The 18055-nt window shown below is 40.6% G+C and overlaps 1 protein-coding gene across 1 annotated transcript in view; it reads right to left on the reverse strand.

The window, feature by feature from the left end:
- SPTLC3 (serine palmitoyltransferase long chain base subunit 3) overlaps positions 1-18055 on the reverse strand; it is a 118305-nt gene that overhangs the window by 86662 nt on the left and 13588 nt on the right. Inside the window, exon 2 of the mRNA XM_058679697.1 lies at positions 4554-4736. Coding sequence (XP_058535680.1) covers positions 4554-4736 — 183 coding nt within the window. The remainder of the gene's footprint in view (positions 1-4553; positions 4737-18055) is intronic.

The raw sequence follows: 18055 nt of genomic DNA on the forward strand, positions 1-18055 counted from the left end.
GCAGAGGACATCTGGTACCACGGCAGAGGAAGGAAAGCAGAAGAGATTGCTCAACTACTCCAGCCAAGCATCGACACAAATGTGTGGGTGAATGGAGACTCTGGGGTGGACTGTGTCAGCAGATGGGCCATGAAAGGACTTCCTCATCCTTGGATCAGTGAGATCAACAGCATTTTAGAACTCTCTAATCCACTTGAGCAGAACCCTTGCAGCAAGCCCCAATCAGGGACCCTGGGATGACATCGGTGGCCATTCCTCATCCCGCTGTACTGGGGCAGCGAGAAGGCTGGGTGCAACTTCTCCCCTTGTTTTTTCTCTTCCCCCAGATACAAGAGGAAGTGGGGGAAGATTTGGAAACAAGGTCTCATCCACACTCCCCTAGAAATCTACCTTTCCCACGCTGGTCAACTTTGTAAGCATCATCAAAAATAAAAAAGAAAATAAAATTTAAAAAAAAAGAAAAAAATCCCCTTAGTGATTCAGTGAATAACAGAAGTGTGATGCACTGATGTAACTAACTCTTAGCCTCTCCTGTGCTCCTGGATGACATGTTCAATACTTAAGTGAAGCTTTCTGAGTTTGGCCCCATGTATGTCCAGGTAGGAAATCAATGCTTGGTCCACCACCTGGCTCTAATATTGAGCAACATCAATGGTGTCGCACGCTTGAGTCTCACTGAACCGGTTCAGTGTTGGAGAAGCATGGATCTGTAGAATGAACTGTGCTTCAAACCTCTAACACTTCTGAGAATGCTTGCCATGGATTGAGCGTGCCTGCTGACATTCCGTTCAGATGTTTTCAGAATTGAACAATTGAATCCTTGGAGGTCTTTGAGTGTGGCTCCACTCTAAAAGGGTCCTTACAAGCCTCCAAATGGAGAATTTAGGCAAAACAGTTAAAGCTTGTATCTATCTGTATTGTCTTTTATTTTTCTTTCTCGTTGATAATGTAAACTTATTGTTAGTGGAATCTGTCTGTCTAGATAGGTACCCTGTGATTTCTTTCCGTGTTCTCTTAGAGAGGTGTTTTGATTGTTTTTTTTTTCTCACTTGATTAATCACAAAACGGAAAGAAAATCCACTAATTATCTTTAAAAGAAACCACATTTGTTCCCTAACACTGATTCACGAGTGCATTTTCTTTTCGGTATCATTTTGCTGGTTCATCTTGTGGGGCCATTTATTTTGCACCTGCATATACCAACTTTTTGCATGAAAGCATGCTCATTTCTGGAGAATATCCAAAGAAACAGAGGTCACTGGAAAATAGCATATTCCAGGTTTGGAGCATGAGACTTCCCGATGATCTCAGACAAAGCATTAACAAAAAGCAAAGGTGTAGTCAGAAGGAAGTGCAAGTCCCAGTAAGTGGATAAAGAGTCCGTCTGTAGACATGAGTGAGCAAGTCCCACCTCCCCCCCCATAACAATAGCAGTTAGAACCCGCCGAAGGTTGTAAATTTTATTATTATTATTATTAATTATTTTGCATTAAAGGTTGTAAATTTTTAAAAGGGCTCACATGAAACAAATGATACTCACTAAACGCATATCATATAAAGGTCTAAATACCATGCTGAGTCAGCTGATTGAGGATCTCTAACTCTGAAGATCAAAGAGGGTGTAAAGCATACATTTTGTAAAGAAATGAAAAATACTGATTTTAATGTAAACACCCCCCCTGTAGGGGTGATGCAAGTCCTTGCAGCAATAGGGACCAGTGTTAAGGTACAATGATGTTAGCCCTAGACCATCATTTCGGACTGAAGTACCTGTGCTCAAGCTGCCAGAGCATGGCAAGCCTATAGCTCTCTGTGTATTACCTGGGCCATGATGGGATTGACCTCAACTCAACATAAATGATCTCCTCCCTAAATTTTTGTAAATGTTATTTATTGTGACTTCTGATGCCTATTAAATACCCCAGTATTATTTCTTCTTTTCTCATCTTCTCACGTTTTTTTCTTTCTGTCCTCCCTGGGAGAACTCATATGCTATTTCTTGGGCCTGAATTCAGCGCCATAGGTTGGAGCCGGGTGACAGCTGTCATGGTAGCCATCGTGGACTTGGCTCTGGTGGGCCAGAGCTCCATCTTCAGCTGTGAATTATTTAGAATCAATTTGCCAAAAAGAGAACTTCCCAGTTTCCCCCTCCAATCTTTCTCATCTTTTTCTCATCTCCATGTGTGATTCTACCTGCTACCCAGCTGCCCAGATCAGAAACCTGGAGGTGGCCTTTTCTTTCTCCGTCTTCTGAATTTCCCAAGCTGAAGCAATCGTTTCTACCTCCAGCTCTTATACATCTTGTGGCTTTATGCCCCTTAACTACTTCTATGCTCTCCACACTGCTTCTAGCTAAACTAACTCACCTAGATGTTTCTAAACCTACATTTCTACACCAGCCTCTTCATATTTTCTTTGCTGCATTCCTACAATCCATTTTTTATAGACCAGAGAATGATCTTTTAATCTGTAAATAGACATTCCTCTGCCTGAAATCCTTCAATGCATTTTCATTGTTCTTACAGTCAGTGTTCATGGCTTATAAAAACCCATTATAGTCTGACCCCAATGCTTCTCAAATAGTTTTTCTCCCTACACACTCCCACTCACTCCCAACACTCTGATCATTGGAATCCTTTTTTTTTTCTTGAATGTATAACGCTTTCTCTCACCTTTGCACCATCTCTCAAAAGACTCTCTCCCCCATCTTTGGCTTGCTGTTGGACTTACTACTAAATTATTACCCTTTAGCTCTCATTTTAACTCTCTCTTCCTCCCAGAAGCATTCCCTGAATGCCAAATTCAGGATAGAATTTCCCTTTGCTCTCATGATGTTGTCCACTTACCTGTATTATACTACTTTTACATTTTTTGCTTTCTTATGGCTGGTTCTCTAAGGGCAGGTACTGTGTTTACCATGGTTATTCTGATTTCCACAGTTGGTTGCATGGTGTGTGGCACAAAATATATACTCAAAAGTGATTCCCATTACTAATGAATTAACATATTCCTTTGCACAAGCAGTGACTGGCTTGGAAAATGTTCTCTTTTGTAACCTTTCTTGTTTGACCAACTCTCGCTCACCGTGGCTCATACCTTAGCACCATGACTTCCTGACTCTTGGAGAGAGTATAAGGCACTGAAACCTGTGGCCCACATCACCCTCCTCACCATAAAAAAATAGCATAGGATTTGTAAAGTCTGTTTGCATAGCAGGCTTCAAATTTCCTGATGGCAGGACCTGCCTTTTCTGTTATGAATATTAGCATCAATTAGTATATAGCATATACTCAAATACACTTGGCTTAAGACAATTTGAAAAGAGATGTTGCAAATGGCCGGCATTGGGGTTGGATTGCCCACATCTCTTATGAGGGCACTTAGGTTTGAATCCTGGTTCTGCTCTCACTGTTCCAACTGGGAGACAGCAGCTGATCCCTGAAGTCATTGAGTTCCTCCTACCCACCTGAAAGGGCTGCACTGAGTTCCCAGTTCCTGGCTCCAACTTTGCCAACCATTGGCTATAGTGGGCATTTGGGGAAAGAGCTACCAGACAAGCAATTTCTCTCTCTCTGTCTCTCTCTCTCTCTTTCTCTCTCTCTCTCTCTCTCTCTTTCTCTTTTTTTTGTGCATCTGCATTTCAAACAACTTTTTTTTAAGGTTGCATCACAATAACAAATGCTTGTCTTACTGTGGATACTAGTTACTAAGTTCCATGATTTGAGGATTTCTCATCATATTGTTTGTGCATCACCCATGTCTTTGTGTGTTTAAGACTTTAATCATGCAGAACAGTCCATATACATTCATATATACAACATCCCAAGGCAGTATTTCATAGCACCATAAATCCTTTTGATTAATTGGGGGAAATATAATACCATAATTCAGAATCTTCATAGATCTCTAATTATTTTCTATGTTGTCCTCTAGTTCTATTCAAAAAGAGATGATGTATTCTTTCTTAGGTTAATTATACCTAGCTCAGTGATTCTGATTATGGTCGATTTTGCACCCACAAGATATTTTTGCATTGTTTGAAGGAAGTTTTGATCACTACAAGTGTGTATTATTGGTAATGGTTAATCTAGTGCATAGAGTTCAGAGATGCTGTGAAAATGCCTACAATGTACAGTGCAGCCTCCCACACTGAATTATCCAGTCTAAAATGCCAGTAGTGCCAAAGTTGAGAAACTGACATAGCTGAAATCAAAGTGACTTATTTCACCCAAACACCCCTTTGTGTTTCAGGACAGAGCATATATAATATTCAATTCAACTAGAAAACTGGAGGGTTGTCCCACTGGGGTGTTTATATGCTTATTTTGATGTCTTTATTTTTTTTCTAATTGTATTTATCCATTCATGTCCTTGAATTGTTACAAAAATTAAATATTATGATTTGTAGGAAAAATCCTTAATTCAGGATCTGGCCAGGAGTAGCTGCCTGCTGAAGAACAGTCCTCCACATTGGAAGGAGATAAGGTAGGGGTGAAGATGGATGCGATTTGTCCTGAACCTGTCATTCCTTCGGGATCTGTACACATACATACCTTCTGTTCTTCCCGCTCCACGGCTGCATTGCATTTTTCTATTCCCCAATTTCTCAAAAAGTCTCTAAGATAACCGAACAGGGTTCCAATTCCATACCCCATGTACGTGAACACCATAACATGAAGAGGTGCTTCTTCAAAGGACTCCTCCATGTCTGCATGAATATGTGGCTTCCCATTTTGCTGAAAGCACAAAAGAATATCCAAGGTTAGTACCCTCCCTTACCAATGCCTCATGATACTTAGAATTTTGGACTTACAATCTTTTCAATTTCTAAGAATATATTTAAGGTGAGGAAATATTGCTGAAAAAAATCAAAATCAATCATTGAAGAGACTAATCATACTTGCAAATTTTATTTTATGATCCCTAACCGGAGAATTGTTTTAAGCAAAAATTCACAGCACATCTTCAAGCCATTAGTTGCAGTTAATATGGTTTTGTAGCATGCCAAAGTCCAGCTCCTTGGCTCACTCCCTAATTGCAAATATCACTTCATTAACCTAATTAATTGAGTTATCAAATTGTTTTGCAAACATTGGAACAACTAGTCATTCTACTTTGTCATCATGATGTAATATACGATACTCAGCATCACCTGTTCAGTATTTAACTTTAACACAGTCAAGCTTTTACATCTAATTTCCATTTTATACAAAATATCAAAAGAGAGGAGCATGGTCAATGAATGCACAAGCAAACAACCAGACAATGTGAGATTTTTCTTTATGGCACTTAGTCTTGTCCTTTCAAAAGGTGATTTACCACAAAGGAGAAGAAGGCTAGACAGGTGAATTTAAGAATAGTGGCCAAGCAGTGAGTGTTCCTTCACTAGATCTAGACTTTAAAAAAAATCATATGAAAAAGCTGGAGAAATGATATATTTTACACAACTGTAAGTTGAACTGTGGACTATAAATATGTCTTATTAAGGAATCATTGCATTTTTTAAGAATGAGAATATTTTATAGATTTGATTTTTGTAGCCATAAAGAAGTATTAAGGGACAAAGTACTATGAGAGTTGTAATTTTATTTCAAATGCTTTGTCAAAATTGCATATGAGCTTGAAAACAACTGTACAGAAATGATAAGTATTGAATCTAGATGGGGACTATATGGATTTTCATTATATTATTCTATTCCTTTTTGTGCTTGAAATTTTTCGTGATAAATAATTTAAAACTTCCCCTTTTATTTTAAGCAGAATGATTTCAATGGGAACATAGAATTTTAGGACCAAATCATGCTGATTATTGTATGATTGGCACATGGCAACTCAAGATTTATTCAGTGAATTAGTAAAGAGATTATATTTAATGCAAAGATTTAATGAAGCTTTAATTCTTAAAATACTAAATGCATGCATTCATTGTTTCATATAGACGTATATCACTTCTCAAATTCAACATTTTGCAACCATATGACACATAAAAAGTGCTTTGACTACTTGGAATATGCAACTTTTAGTGATTTACAAGAAATTGTGAAATGTGTACTAATATTTCATGTGTTGATTAAGCTTATTTAGAATTATGTAAAGGCAAGTCTAAAGAGTTGTGTGGCTTTTTCCCACAGTATTTATAATTGCCACATCTAACACAGTCTTCCAGAGCATAAAGTCCCCCAGTCTTTCTTTCCTGTATGTTGTTTCAAAGGCAGCATTCCTGGAATCTCTGTGTGATTTAGTCATGACATAGATGCTCCAAACTAGTAGTGATGGTTGTTGGCTCCTGTATAATTTGGCTTCTTTCAACACTATCTGATGATTTGATTAATGAAAATGAGAGAATATTACTTTATCTGAGGCTGTGAATGAAAAGTGAATGAGAGAAGTTATGCTGTTGCCTTGCACATGGAATCACGATCAGATGCTGCATGAACCGTCTGTGTGCCAGGTGTCCTCCCATCAGTCCTGGAGGTCTGGTGGATGATGGAGCTCGCTAATCTAGATAAAAGGGGGCTCTGCTTCTCCTAGAATAAATCATGCAAGGGAGTGTGTGGTGTATTGGGCCAAGATTGGTGCAAATGGACCCAAAATAGAGCAAAATGGAAATGTCACAGTAGTGACACAGAAGGAAGGACCTATCCCATTAAGCATTTATGAGTGGTTTCCAGAAAAAGGTTGAGTTGGAACAAACTATTTTAAAGATTTATTTTATGTATTTGAAAGGCAAAGTGACACAGTTAGGGGGAGGAACAAAAAAATAAAGAGATCTGCCACTAGTTGGTCCACTGCCCAAGCGGCTGCATGGATAGGCCCGGGCCAGGTCAAAGTCGTTAGCCTGCAACTCCATCTGGATCTCATGCGTGTGGGAGGTCCATCTTCCATTGTCTTCCCTGGCATACGAACAGAGACACTGATCAGAAGTGGAACAGTTGAGACTCAAACTGGTACTCTGGGGAAGGGGGAGGGGGAGCTTTGTGGCTCAATGGGTTAAGACACTGCCTGCAATATTGGAACCCCAAATGGGTGCTGCTTTCATTTCCTGCAGTTCCAGTTTGCCATCCAGCTCTCTGATATTACATCTGGGAACACAATGGAAGATGACTCAAGTCACTGGACACCTGCACCCTTGTGGGAAATCCAGATGAAGCTCTGGGTTCCTGGCTTTAGCCTCACCTAGCCTTGGCTATGGGCCCATTTAGAGAGTAAACCAGCAGATGGAAGGTGTGTGTGTGTGTGTGTGTGTGTGAGTGTGTCTGTGTGTGTGTGTGTATCTTCCTTGCTCTCTCTGCAACTTTGCCTTTCAAATGAATTTTAAAAATTGGCACTCTGAATTGTACAGAAGGTGGCTAGGAACTCGCATTTACTTTTAACATATTGGTTACTCATTACTATGTCGATTAATTCCATAATGATGTAAATTTTTGCTGATGGTATGTTGGAGCTTTCAATTGACTGGGATGATACTCTGCTGGCTCTGTCTTCAGACCAGAAAGGGTATACCTACGAAGCCGTTGAACTTGACTGGACAATAAGATGCTGGACTCTATGTTTGGTATATGCTTGCAATGGGGGAATCTCAACTGAACTTGAGCTGTGGTTATGCAACAAGGTGGAGGAATCCACCATGGTGGGAGGGTTTGGGGAGGGGTGGGGAGAACCCAAGTACCTATGAAACTGTGTCACATAATACAATGTAATTAATGAATTAAAAATAATAATAAAAAAAATTGGCACTCTGGTTTGAGAGCTACTATACAGGTGCTAACTTAAACTGTTGCACCATAATGCTGGTGGTTGCAGTCGCTGGGTTCGTTCTGTTTTCAGCCCCAACTTCCACTGGAACCAATGGGTGTTGCAGTCCAGCCTGGTTCTGCCCAGCACATACTCGGCCCTCACATAAACCAGTGGGAGCTGCAGCCTAGTCAGAGCGACCCATAATCACCCCCACCAGGCCCGCCCCCTGCCCTGGTTTGCCAGTATATGTAGCAGACTAGTCCAGTCTGTCCCATGTCCCGTTTGGCTCTCATACATGTCAATGGGTATTTAAGCTTAGTTCCATCTAAACAACTCAACTATCCAGCCCTCACAGATGTTGTTGAGTGCCTCTCTGTCTAGTCACCCCAGCCCCTGTCCTAGTTTTCATGCCCTCCCGTGTGTTGGTAACCCAAGAAGGAGGAGCCCACTATGTCCCTTCTAGGCCACTCCCATTCCCGGATTATGCACTCTCCTTGTGCAGGACTCAGAGTATTGAATTAAAATCTAGGCATTTCCATTGTGCATATCACTAAGTTGATCTGGGCTTCACATGTCTCAAAGTAAAACAGGACTGATAAGGAACTGATTGAAAATTAAATGAGACAAGATACAAAGTGCCAGCCATAGTTTCAGCACGTAATATCATGATTTTCCTAAAATCTTCCGTGTAGAGACAATAAATGAAAGTGTGAGAGTGAAACTTTTAGAGAAATATTTGGGGAAGAAGAGAAGTTATTTGGCCAGTGTCGTCATATATAGAAAATGGAAAACAAGAACTTCCTAAGCAGACAGGAAGAATAAGATGGAATACATAGGATTGTGAGGGGAGAAGTAACCAAGGGCTGAGGAATTGAAGTCAACAAGATCACAGGAAACTTGAGCAAGCAATTCTATCGGGTTATTCCTGCAGATTTCATCAAGATTTGATTCAGTAGAGAGGGAGTGTGGTGGCCATGGAGTGGGGAGCTGCGAGCAGTAAATGTGGGGTAGAGAAGAATGAGAAAGAGAGTGGTAGCTCTGGACACTAGAAGTGAGAGGAGATTATTATGCTGAAGCAATAATACACTGAGTGTGTACTGGAGCCAAGGAAAATTCCAACTGAGGCCAACTGGGGTGAAAGGTAGGGGACAGTATTGTTCTTGGAACTAAGCGCTTAAAGAGGATGTGGTGAGGAACATCTGTGACAGTCCCAACCATAAAGACCTAGACCATGTCCAGAGCACTTTGAAAAACTGGCGCGAAAGACCCCTTTTCTCCTTTTGGTTCTTGGTGTATAATAAATGAAGGATGAGTAAGGAAAAAAAAAGATAATTCTACAGATTCACCATCCATTCACAAGCAACTTTGTTTTCAGTCTGAGGCAACCCAGAAACAGGGCACATTTCATTGTGCTGCTGGATTACTCTTTGATTTGGAAACAAAAGTCAGAATGAGAGGGCAGGAATGATTTCCAGGCCTCGGTCACACATACTTGTGGGAATGAGGCTGGCTCTCTGATAATGAAATGGCAAAGAAAAGCTAGAACATTGGAGATAAGAAAGTCGAGTGCTCAGAAGTTACAGAGCTGCATTATGTGTTAGCATAGAATCTGCTCTTCTGAAAAAGAACACAACCTTTCAAAGATATTGGCATTTCTGAGAATGAACATTCCGTTACTATGTAGAAATTAGGGTTTGAGCAGGGAAACGAGATCTTGGTGTGATGTGGAATGAAAGTTTTCTATAAATAGTACAGTGCTAGTTAAAAAACTGCCAGAGGAGCTCATTGCTCTGACAATGGATTGAAGAGTTCCAAAGAACTTCTGCACAGTTCAAAAAGACTCGTAACTGATCAAATGTAGATGCAACGCAGCTTTGACAATGGTCTGCAAATTGTCCAAAGATTAACCGCAAATGAGTAAACCTTTATTCAAGAAAACTGACTAAATATTAAAAGGAAAGTCATGGTCAACGACATTGAGCCAGCCCATTTATCTCTTCACTCGTGCGTCTCTGCTCCCTGTCCCGCACATCTTCCTTTCCCCTGCCATGAAATTCTCCCGACAAGTGACAGGGGCCAGCATTTCTTATCATCACCCATCACCAGTCTCTAACCGAGTCTGGATCCTGTGTGCAACTCGGAATCTGGTGGAGGTTGTTTTTGTTTTTTGTTTGTTTTTAAGAATGCAGTGTTTCTGGTGACTTACCCTATGAACATGCCCTATACTCTGATTGCAGAAAGAGCCTGCCTTACTGTTCCCTCACCTCAGGGAATAAAGCATTTATTAATCCAAGATAATAAGAGTAGTTTGGTCAATGACAGTTAGATATGGTCATGCTTACCATGTGAGTATTGGCCAATGGGTATGGAGGGAAAGTACATTAGGTGGGATTTGAGAAAGGCATTGTCCAGATATTAAAGTAGATGTTTCCAAACATTGTTATACCTATTTTGAATTTCTGGAATTGCAAGCAACCATTTTGGGGTGCCTGGGGGAAGACTCTTCATTACGTATCAAAAATGACAAACACTGATTCTCGAGACATTGCGGAGTCCCTCAGACAACTAACCCAGAGACCATGCAACTCCTTACTTAATATAGGAGAAAAGCCAAAAACCCCATTTTTGTCTAGTTTTAAGAATCTTCCATTCATTTCAGCTAAAAGAACCATAATAGCCAGATCTCCCCAGTCAAGAGAATGGCAAAAATTATAGATGATCATGAGGCTGGCAGAAGGGCTTCAGGGGGCAGGATATAACTGATGGCCACCAAATACATCTCACTTATTTAAACCTAGCATCCATTTTGATTGGCAAATCAGCATTCTGTTGTGAATACTAAGGCTCAATTACTTACTGCCAGTACATGAATATTTTTATCATAAAGCTAATAGTGGGTAAAATTCAAAACAGTATTTTTTTTCCCTTAGTAGAATCCTGGATGGTTAGTCTAAAATAATTGAATGTCTGATTGATTTCAAAGCTGCTGTTTGTTAGTCTTTCAGAGTATGCTGGGATGTCCATTAGATATAACTGAAAGTCTCTGAGTGATGTGGCACTGAAGGGCATGAGCTACCATAATATGGGAATGATAGCAGTGCACAGTTCCATCTTACATGCAAGAGAATTGAATGCAATTTAAATCAATTACTTAATTAGTATGAGTTAATGTTTGTATTGTATCTGAGACTTTTAAGAAATGATTAGCTTAACAAAAACCCATGCCATGTATTTTGTGGATACAAATACTTAGAAATGTTTCATTAAAGTCATGTTACAGGGCTGGCACTGTGGCATCACAAGTGAAGCCACTGCCCATGGTGTCAGCATCCCTTGTGGGCATTGGTTCGAGTCCCAGCTGCTCTACTTTGGTCCAGCTCCCCGTCAATGCATCTGGGAAGACAGTGGAGGATGGCCCCAAGGCCAAGGCTCCTACACCCACAAGGGACCTCCTGACTCTTGGGTTTTGAGTAGGCCCAGCTCTGGCCATTGTGGCCATCTGGGGGAGTGAACCAGTGCATGGAGATCTCTCAAATTCTGTCTTTCAAAAGAATAAATCTTAAAAAAATGAAGTCATGTCACACCCTAGATCATTTTGTTCACAAACTGAAAAGTTTTGCTGTTTGAAATGTGTCGTTTGATTTCATATATACATGTAGTGATATGTGTGATGAACCTATTTGGCAAAGCTCCTCCCAAACAGGCACCAGATTGTGTCCTGACTAGCCTTCTTCTGATCCATCTCCCTGCTTCAGAGAGATGACTGCAGTCTTTGGGCCCCTGCACCCAGGTGGGAGACTCGGAAAGCAACTCCTGGCTCCTGGCTTTGGATTAGCTCATCTCTGGCCATTGGGGCCTTTTTGGGGAGTGAACCAGTGGATGGAAGACCTCTCTATTTCTCTTTTTCTCTTGGTAAAATCTGCCTTTCAAATAAACATACATAAATCGTTAAGAACATAATTTAACTTTGGGAATGTCAACACATATTTTTAATGTATTTTATTATTTTCATATAAATAGACCCCGGGCCAAGACAGAAGTTCACTTTGGAAAAAGTGTAGGTTTTCAGCATAGAGCTAAGCTTCTTAGCATAGAAGCCAATGGTTTGCCTGCTCTGATTTCCAAGTTTTTATTTATTTAAGCATCAAATGATTTTTGCTTCTCATTCTGCTTTTTCATCCTATCCCAATGCTTTCTCATGCTTTTATTTTGCTGTTTTCTCCAGTCTTTGCCTAACTGCCTTCCCCACCCCATTTTCGCTCTTTGCTTCAAATGGTCTTAAAAAGTTCCAGAGAAAATATCTATTATGAAAAAAACTATGCATAACTTTCAAAACAATTGGTACCAATGTAACTCATCTTCTTATACTGTTTTCCATTAGCTGTTTTAAACAGCCTCCTACACATAACCTTGGCCTGCCTTAAGACAGCCCTGCTTAAAGCTCAGTTCTGGATTCGCTTCTTAGAAAGATTCAGGTTACGTGTTCTCACTGTATAATATCATCATTATACTCCTCATACTGTACTGCAATGAGATTTTTAAAATATTAAGAAAAGTAGGTGATTTGTATGTGTTTTATACCCAAACAGAAAAAGAAGATCACTTGTAAAAGTAATAGCTTCCTTTCTCATGCAGATCTTTCAAATATTTAATGACCAGCATAGCAAGCTTGTTCATACTCATTTCCCCTGCTCTCTTCCCACAGCGAGGCCACATTTACCTGGCAGATGAATGCTGCCAGGAGACTGAATATCGACTACTGTGAATTAAACAGGAGTCTAGTGTTGTCACTTTCATACCCAACCCAAGAGTCCTCTCTCCACTGTTGATGGCCAAGTAACCTTGATGATCACATTTGAAGGACTGTAGAGACTTTGTTAGTATGTGTTGTCCCCAAAACCATGTGGAGTGTTGACTTCCTCTCATTTCTATCATTGCAGTTATGTTTAAATCTGTGTAAGCAACACATTTCTACTAGATTATGCTTTTGATATTTGCTATGTAATTGATTTTGTCACATAAATTCCAACAAACACACTATAATAATATTGATAGACTTCTTTTAAAAAGTCTTAACTATTGCATAGATCAGTTTGTAAGAAATATGAGAATTTACCTCCTCAAGGAAGGTACTGGACCAGAAGCTCAGGCTAACCATAATTTAAACTTAAGAATGAGGAATAAAAGCTTTTTTTAAAAAATATTAAGGATACAATTAGATTTTAAAACCTAGACAAATAAGTAAAACATTTAACCATGTATAGGAGAAAGCAAAAAAAAAAAATGACAAACAATCCAGAAATTAATTCAGTGAGATCTCAACTCTTATTGAAGATTGTGGTGTTAGGTGATGCATGATGGAAAAAGTATGTTGAAATTTTTAGGCTTCAGTGATCACATAATTTAGAGAGAGGGGAAGTTATTTGAATATTAGCTACTACATCTTCTATCCTTTTTTCCCCTCTACTACTGAACCAGTTTAATATTTTAGAGCTCAACTTGATTTCCCATGATACTGGCTTTCTGTTTCTCTCACCTGAGAAGTCAGCTGACAAACCAGGGCAGGAGAATGAATAAATAAGGAAAAGTGGCGAGAAGAGGCAGAGAAGGACCTTCCCAGGATAAAGAAGAGCGTGGGCACCCACTGCCAGGTGGAAGCGCGGGGAGAGACTCGTTCATGGGTCTCTGGCTGGACTTCACCTGCTGTATATCTGGAGGTGAGGTGGACAGAGGTCACTTGAATAAGGGAAGGTCTTCTAGGGCCAGACTTTGCCCTTCAGGTAGAAGTGGAAAAAAATAAAACAGAAACAACAAAACCATACAGATCCTTCCTTATCAGAAGTGCAGGAGGAAAGTAAGGCAGAAACATGTGTAAACTGGAACTACCTGGGATGGCAGTTAAGGTATCTAAAGTTAATTGTGCAGAATTCAAATTTGGAGTTGAGTGACTGTCCTTCACCACCTTGCAATGGTTGCATTCCTTTGCTCTTGCTGACAACCCTCTGGCTCAGTGAAGAGCAAAAAGCTTCTCTTGAGTTGTCCCAATAATCCAGACAATGCACTCGTAGTTTACCATCTCTAGGATAACCCCTGTCATCTTGGTCAATTATAATCTGCCAGAGGAGCACAATGCTTATCTCCAAGGTCCTCAGAGGCTTTTGTAGATTTATTTGATCTTATTTATATACTTGATATTCCTAACAGGTAGGTGGCAAAGAACTATAATAGAATTAGAATTATCTTGACTTAATGACAGAGACACACAGGACATTGAGAAACTTGCCTAAGGTTATAAAGCAGGAAGATCCAGAACTGAGTTGAATTTCTCAAGCTCACAATACAAAACTAAAGCCAGAAGAAGACACAAAGCTAGCTAGCAATTTGTGACACAACAGATTGAAACGTATTTCAGAAACAAAGCAGCCACAATACTGATTTTTTTTTTCCACCTTCCTGGTGGGAGCTCTGTGGTATCTGCCATGTGACCATTCCTATGTTAGGAACAGGAAGGATCACACACCCAGTGCACTCCTACAGCTCTCAATGTTGCCATGCTGATGCTAGTCAAGAGATAAAAGTTGCATGTAGAAGTATAATACTGCAAGAAGTATCTATTTGGCAACATAGGATCAAACGCCATATCAGCAACAAAAAGATTTGACAATTTCATATTCATGCATTTATTCATTCACTCATTCAGTACATATGGCTGGTGCATCTACTTGTGCTCCGTTCAGGTGACACGGTGGCCAACAAGAATCTCACCCTTCCTAGTCTGTCCCTGTGCTGTCCCGATATTCATCATGTAAGGCTAGTTATGTTTAAACCTAAATGATTAAAATGAAATTGATGTAGAGATTTAGATCCTCAGTTGCACTAGCCATATTTTAAATGATCAACAACCTCACGTCCTCATGTGATTGGTAGTTAGCTTAGTGTGTGTGTGTGGGGGGGGGGGGTGGATAGAGGGAGAGTGCGTTTTCATTATCTGTTGGTGAGTGGTTGGCCATAGGTCATCCCTGGCCTATGATTTCGTAGAGAACACAGCTACGTCATTTGTGGCTGTGTATTGTGTATTGCTATGCTGACAAAGTTGAGTGGTCCTGAAAGAGTGTTGAATGGTCTCCTGAGATGAAAATATTTATTGTCTGGAACTTTAAGGAAAATTTTGACCACTCTGCTTAGGTAAAAAAAAAAAAACATGCAAAATAATCTCTATAAAAGAGAATTGAGTAAGGATGCTATAGGGTTCAACAAGAGGGGATCTAACCTAGTTCAACAAAATGAACCAATGTCCTGAAAGAATATGCTGCTTAAAAATGAAATCTGAAAAATCAGTAGTTTACCAGATAAAAAGTCCTTCCGGGATAAGGAAGATGCTAAAGAACTGTGAGGTGGGCATAGGGAGAGTTAGCACACGTGGTCCAGAGTCATATCCAGGAGTAGGGCTCCATCTGTTGCCTGCATCAAGGACTGTGTATGTCACATAGGAGGTATCCCATGGACATCTGATAACAAATGAATGAACGAATGAATACCTGCATGAGTAGGCTGGGGAAGTGATACAAGTCTGGTAAATCAAGTTAAGGATTGCAGCCCTGGTCCTAACAAGCAGAGCCACTAATGAGCTTTAACAGATGGTAGCCTGGCCTGTCATAGATTTTTCCAAAGTGCCCTTGGCAAGCTGTGTGGAGAATGGATCTTTTGCGAGCTCCACATTCAGTGAGCCCCAGCCATTCGTGGATCGTGCTTCGTGGCTTACACATTTCACTATTGAGAAGGTCTGCTTGCTCAGTTGACTCTGGAATTTTGATCCTCTGAGCAAAAATCCAACCGATATTATCTGCTGAACTGCACAGGAACAAATCCACAAGAGAGGATTGTTCTGTCATCACAGTGCGCTGTACACTGGAGCGTTTTGTCATGCTGCTGAGCTCTGGGTGACTCACGCAGGAGTGATAAGGAAGAGAGTGCCCTGCAGGGATCTGCAGGGTGGCTTAGAGAAAGGCAGAGGGTTAGATGGAGTTCAGTCGACTGAAGTTGGTTTAAAATAATGCTGTTTCTCTTAGAATCAGAATGAATCAATTCCTTCATGTACCTCAGTTGTAGTGAGCTACTCTACTGGGTTCCATCCAGAACTTCCTTTGCCCTGAAGCGAGGCCAAATGAGACCTGCTGTTTGGCAGTACACAGACAGCTTTCTGACCCAGAAACAGAGAAACCTGCCATGATTTGATTCAGTTGACCATACCTACTTCCCTAGGTTCTCTCTCCCTCTTCTCTCTCTGACACCCATAGAATCTGGTTCCTCTTCCACTTTTCTTTAAATTCAGAGGATTTCCTTAAAGAGGCAGCACTTCACTGAATGGATACAGATTCTCTGATCAAGACATACCATTTTATTTTCTAGGGAACTCTTTTGTTCCCATTGTCTCCAAACAAACAATTCACTAATAGTTGGTACCACAACAACTTATTGTCTTGTTTTCAAAATCTCTAGTAATATCTATGGTCATCATTATCCAATTCATTTTCTTTTCTTTAAGATTTATTTATTTTTATTGGAAAGGCAGATATACAGAGAGGAGGAGAGACAGAGAGGAAGATCTTCCATCCGATGTTTCACTCCCCAAGCCGCCGCAAATGGCTGGAGCTGAGCCAATCTGAAGCCAGGAGCAAGGAGCTCTTCCAGGTTTCCCACGCGGGTGCAGGGTCCCAAGGCCTTGGGCTGTCCTCGACTGCATTCACAGGCCACAAGCAGGGAGCCGGATGGGAAGCAGGGCTGCCAGGACCAGAACTGGTGCCCATAGGGGATCCTGGCACATACAAGGCAAGGACTTTAACCACTACACCATCGCGCCAGGCCCCAATTCATTTTTCTTATAAAGCATATCATGTAGGGGAAAACCACCATTTCCCAGAGCCGGGCTCCGCTTGACTCATTTTTTTTAACCTGTATTCCTCAATCAACCAGTTTCGTGGGTCCCAGCGTTTTCTTTTAGTCACAGTGTCTGAGGCTAAAGTAATGAGTGGGTGCAAATCATTAGTCATCTAATTGGGATTAAAAAACTGATATTATACTTAGCAAAATGAGACTGACACCTGTGACTTGCTCATTTCAGCCTTTGGATCATTTTCTCAGGCCTTACAATGCGTACCTAGTCTGTACGCATTTGACTCAGTTGTCATGCTAAAAATTAGCCAACAGGAAGCACAATTCCTTGACAAAAAAGATGTTCCCTCATGGCAGGGCTTTAACAGACTAGCTCCTGATTTATGTCAGTGGTGAAATGTCCTTAGGTATCTCAGAGTCGGCGAGAAGTGGCGGTGCCACCGGCTCCAGCAGGTTGACTGTGACCCTGCGATGTCAGACGGTGTGTTGTATAGAGGCACTGGAAACTGGTAATAGACAGACTCAGGTCTTGCCCTAGATTGGCTATTTTGAGATAAAATTTAAAAAAAAACCTGTTTGAGTCTCAGTTGTTTCATATTTTAAAATAAAACCCCATTAGCCTTATTAGCAGTAAAAGGGTGAGTGTCCCAAAAGGGTGAGTGTCCCATGATTGCGGCTCATGTCTGGTTAGGGAATAAAAGAGACAAAACCGGATTCAGTGTTAAAGGTGGAATGAGCCAGTGACTATTTTAGACTGGGATTTTGCTTTAGACACAATACAAAGCCAATGGGGGTGGGGGGGAGATAGTCCCCTGTTACTTTTGTATCCTTTTGTTGAAATCCAGCGACTCCCAAATCTGCTCTATAGCTTTAAAACACATTCATTAAAATGTTCACTGATCTATGGTGAAATGTGAAAACATATGCATTCATGACACATCCATGTCTGAGTGTCCGTATTATGCATATGTATTCACATCTTTCTTAGATGTGAATCAGACATCGTGAACCCAGCGCTGGTCAAAGTTAATGTCATTTCTCTCATGGATGTTTGGTGATAGTAGCTGATAGGCTTTCATGATTATTTAAATCACAGCAAAGTCAGAGAGTGGGTTTACTAAGATGCACTTGACTTTCAGATCTCACGCGTCTGTGAAGCTGTAAGGTAGGAGTTCCAGAAAGTTGACCCACCAAACATCTGCTGTCTCTGAACTTCCATAGTTTGAGAACAGAGACTTGGGGTTCTATTGAAAGTTGTGTCACCACAATCTAAATTCAGATAACACGAGTCTCTATTATCAGATCTATGCTTCCATCACTGTTCTAACATTTGAGAAGCTGTGAGGTCAAATTTCTTTAGGAATAATTATCAAAGCAGATGGATAACAGCCATGCCATACTGCGAAACTCGGAGCCTCTGTCATGC

This window comes from Ochotona princeps, chromosome 22 (assembly GCF_030435755.1).
Source record: "Ochotona princeps isolate mOchPri1 chromosome 22, mOchPri1.hap1, whole genome shotgun sequence".
In the NCBI taxonomy this organism is placed as follows: domain Eukaryota; kingdom Metazoa; phylum Chordata; class Mammalia; order Lagomorpha; family Ochotonidae; genus Ochotona; species Ochotona princeps.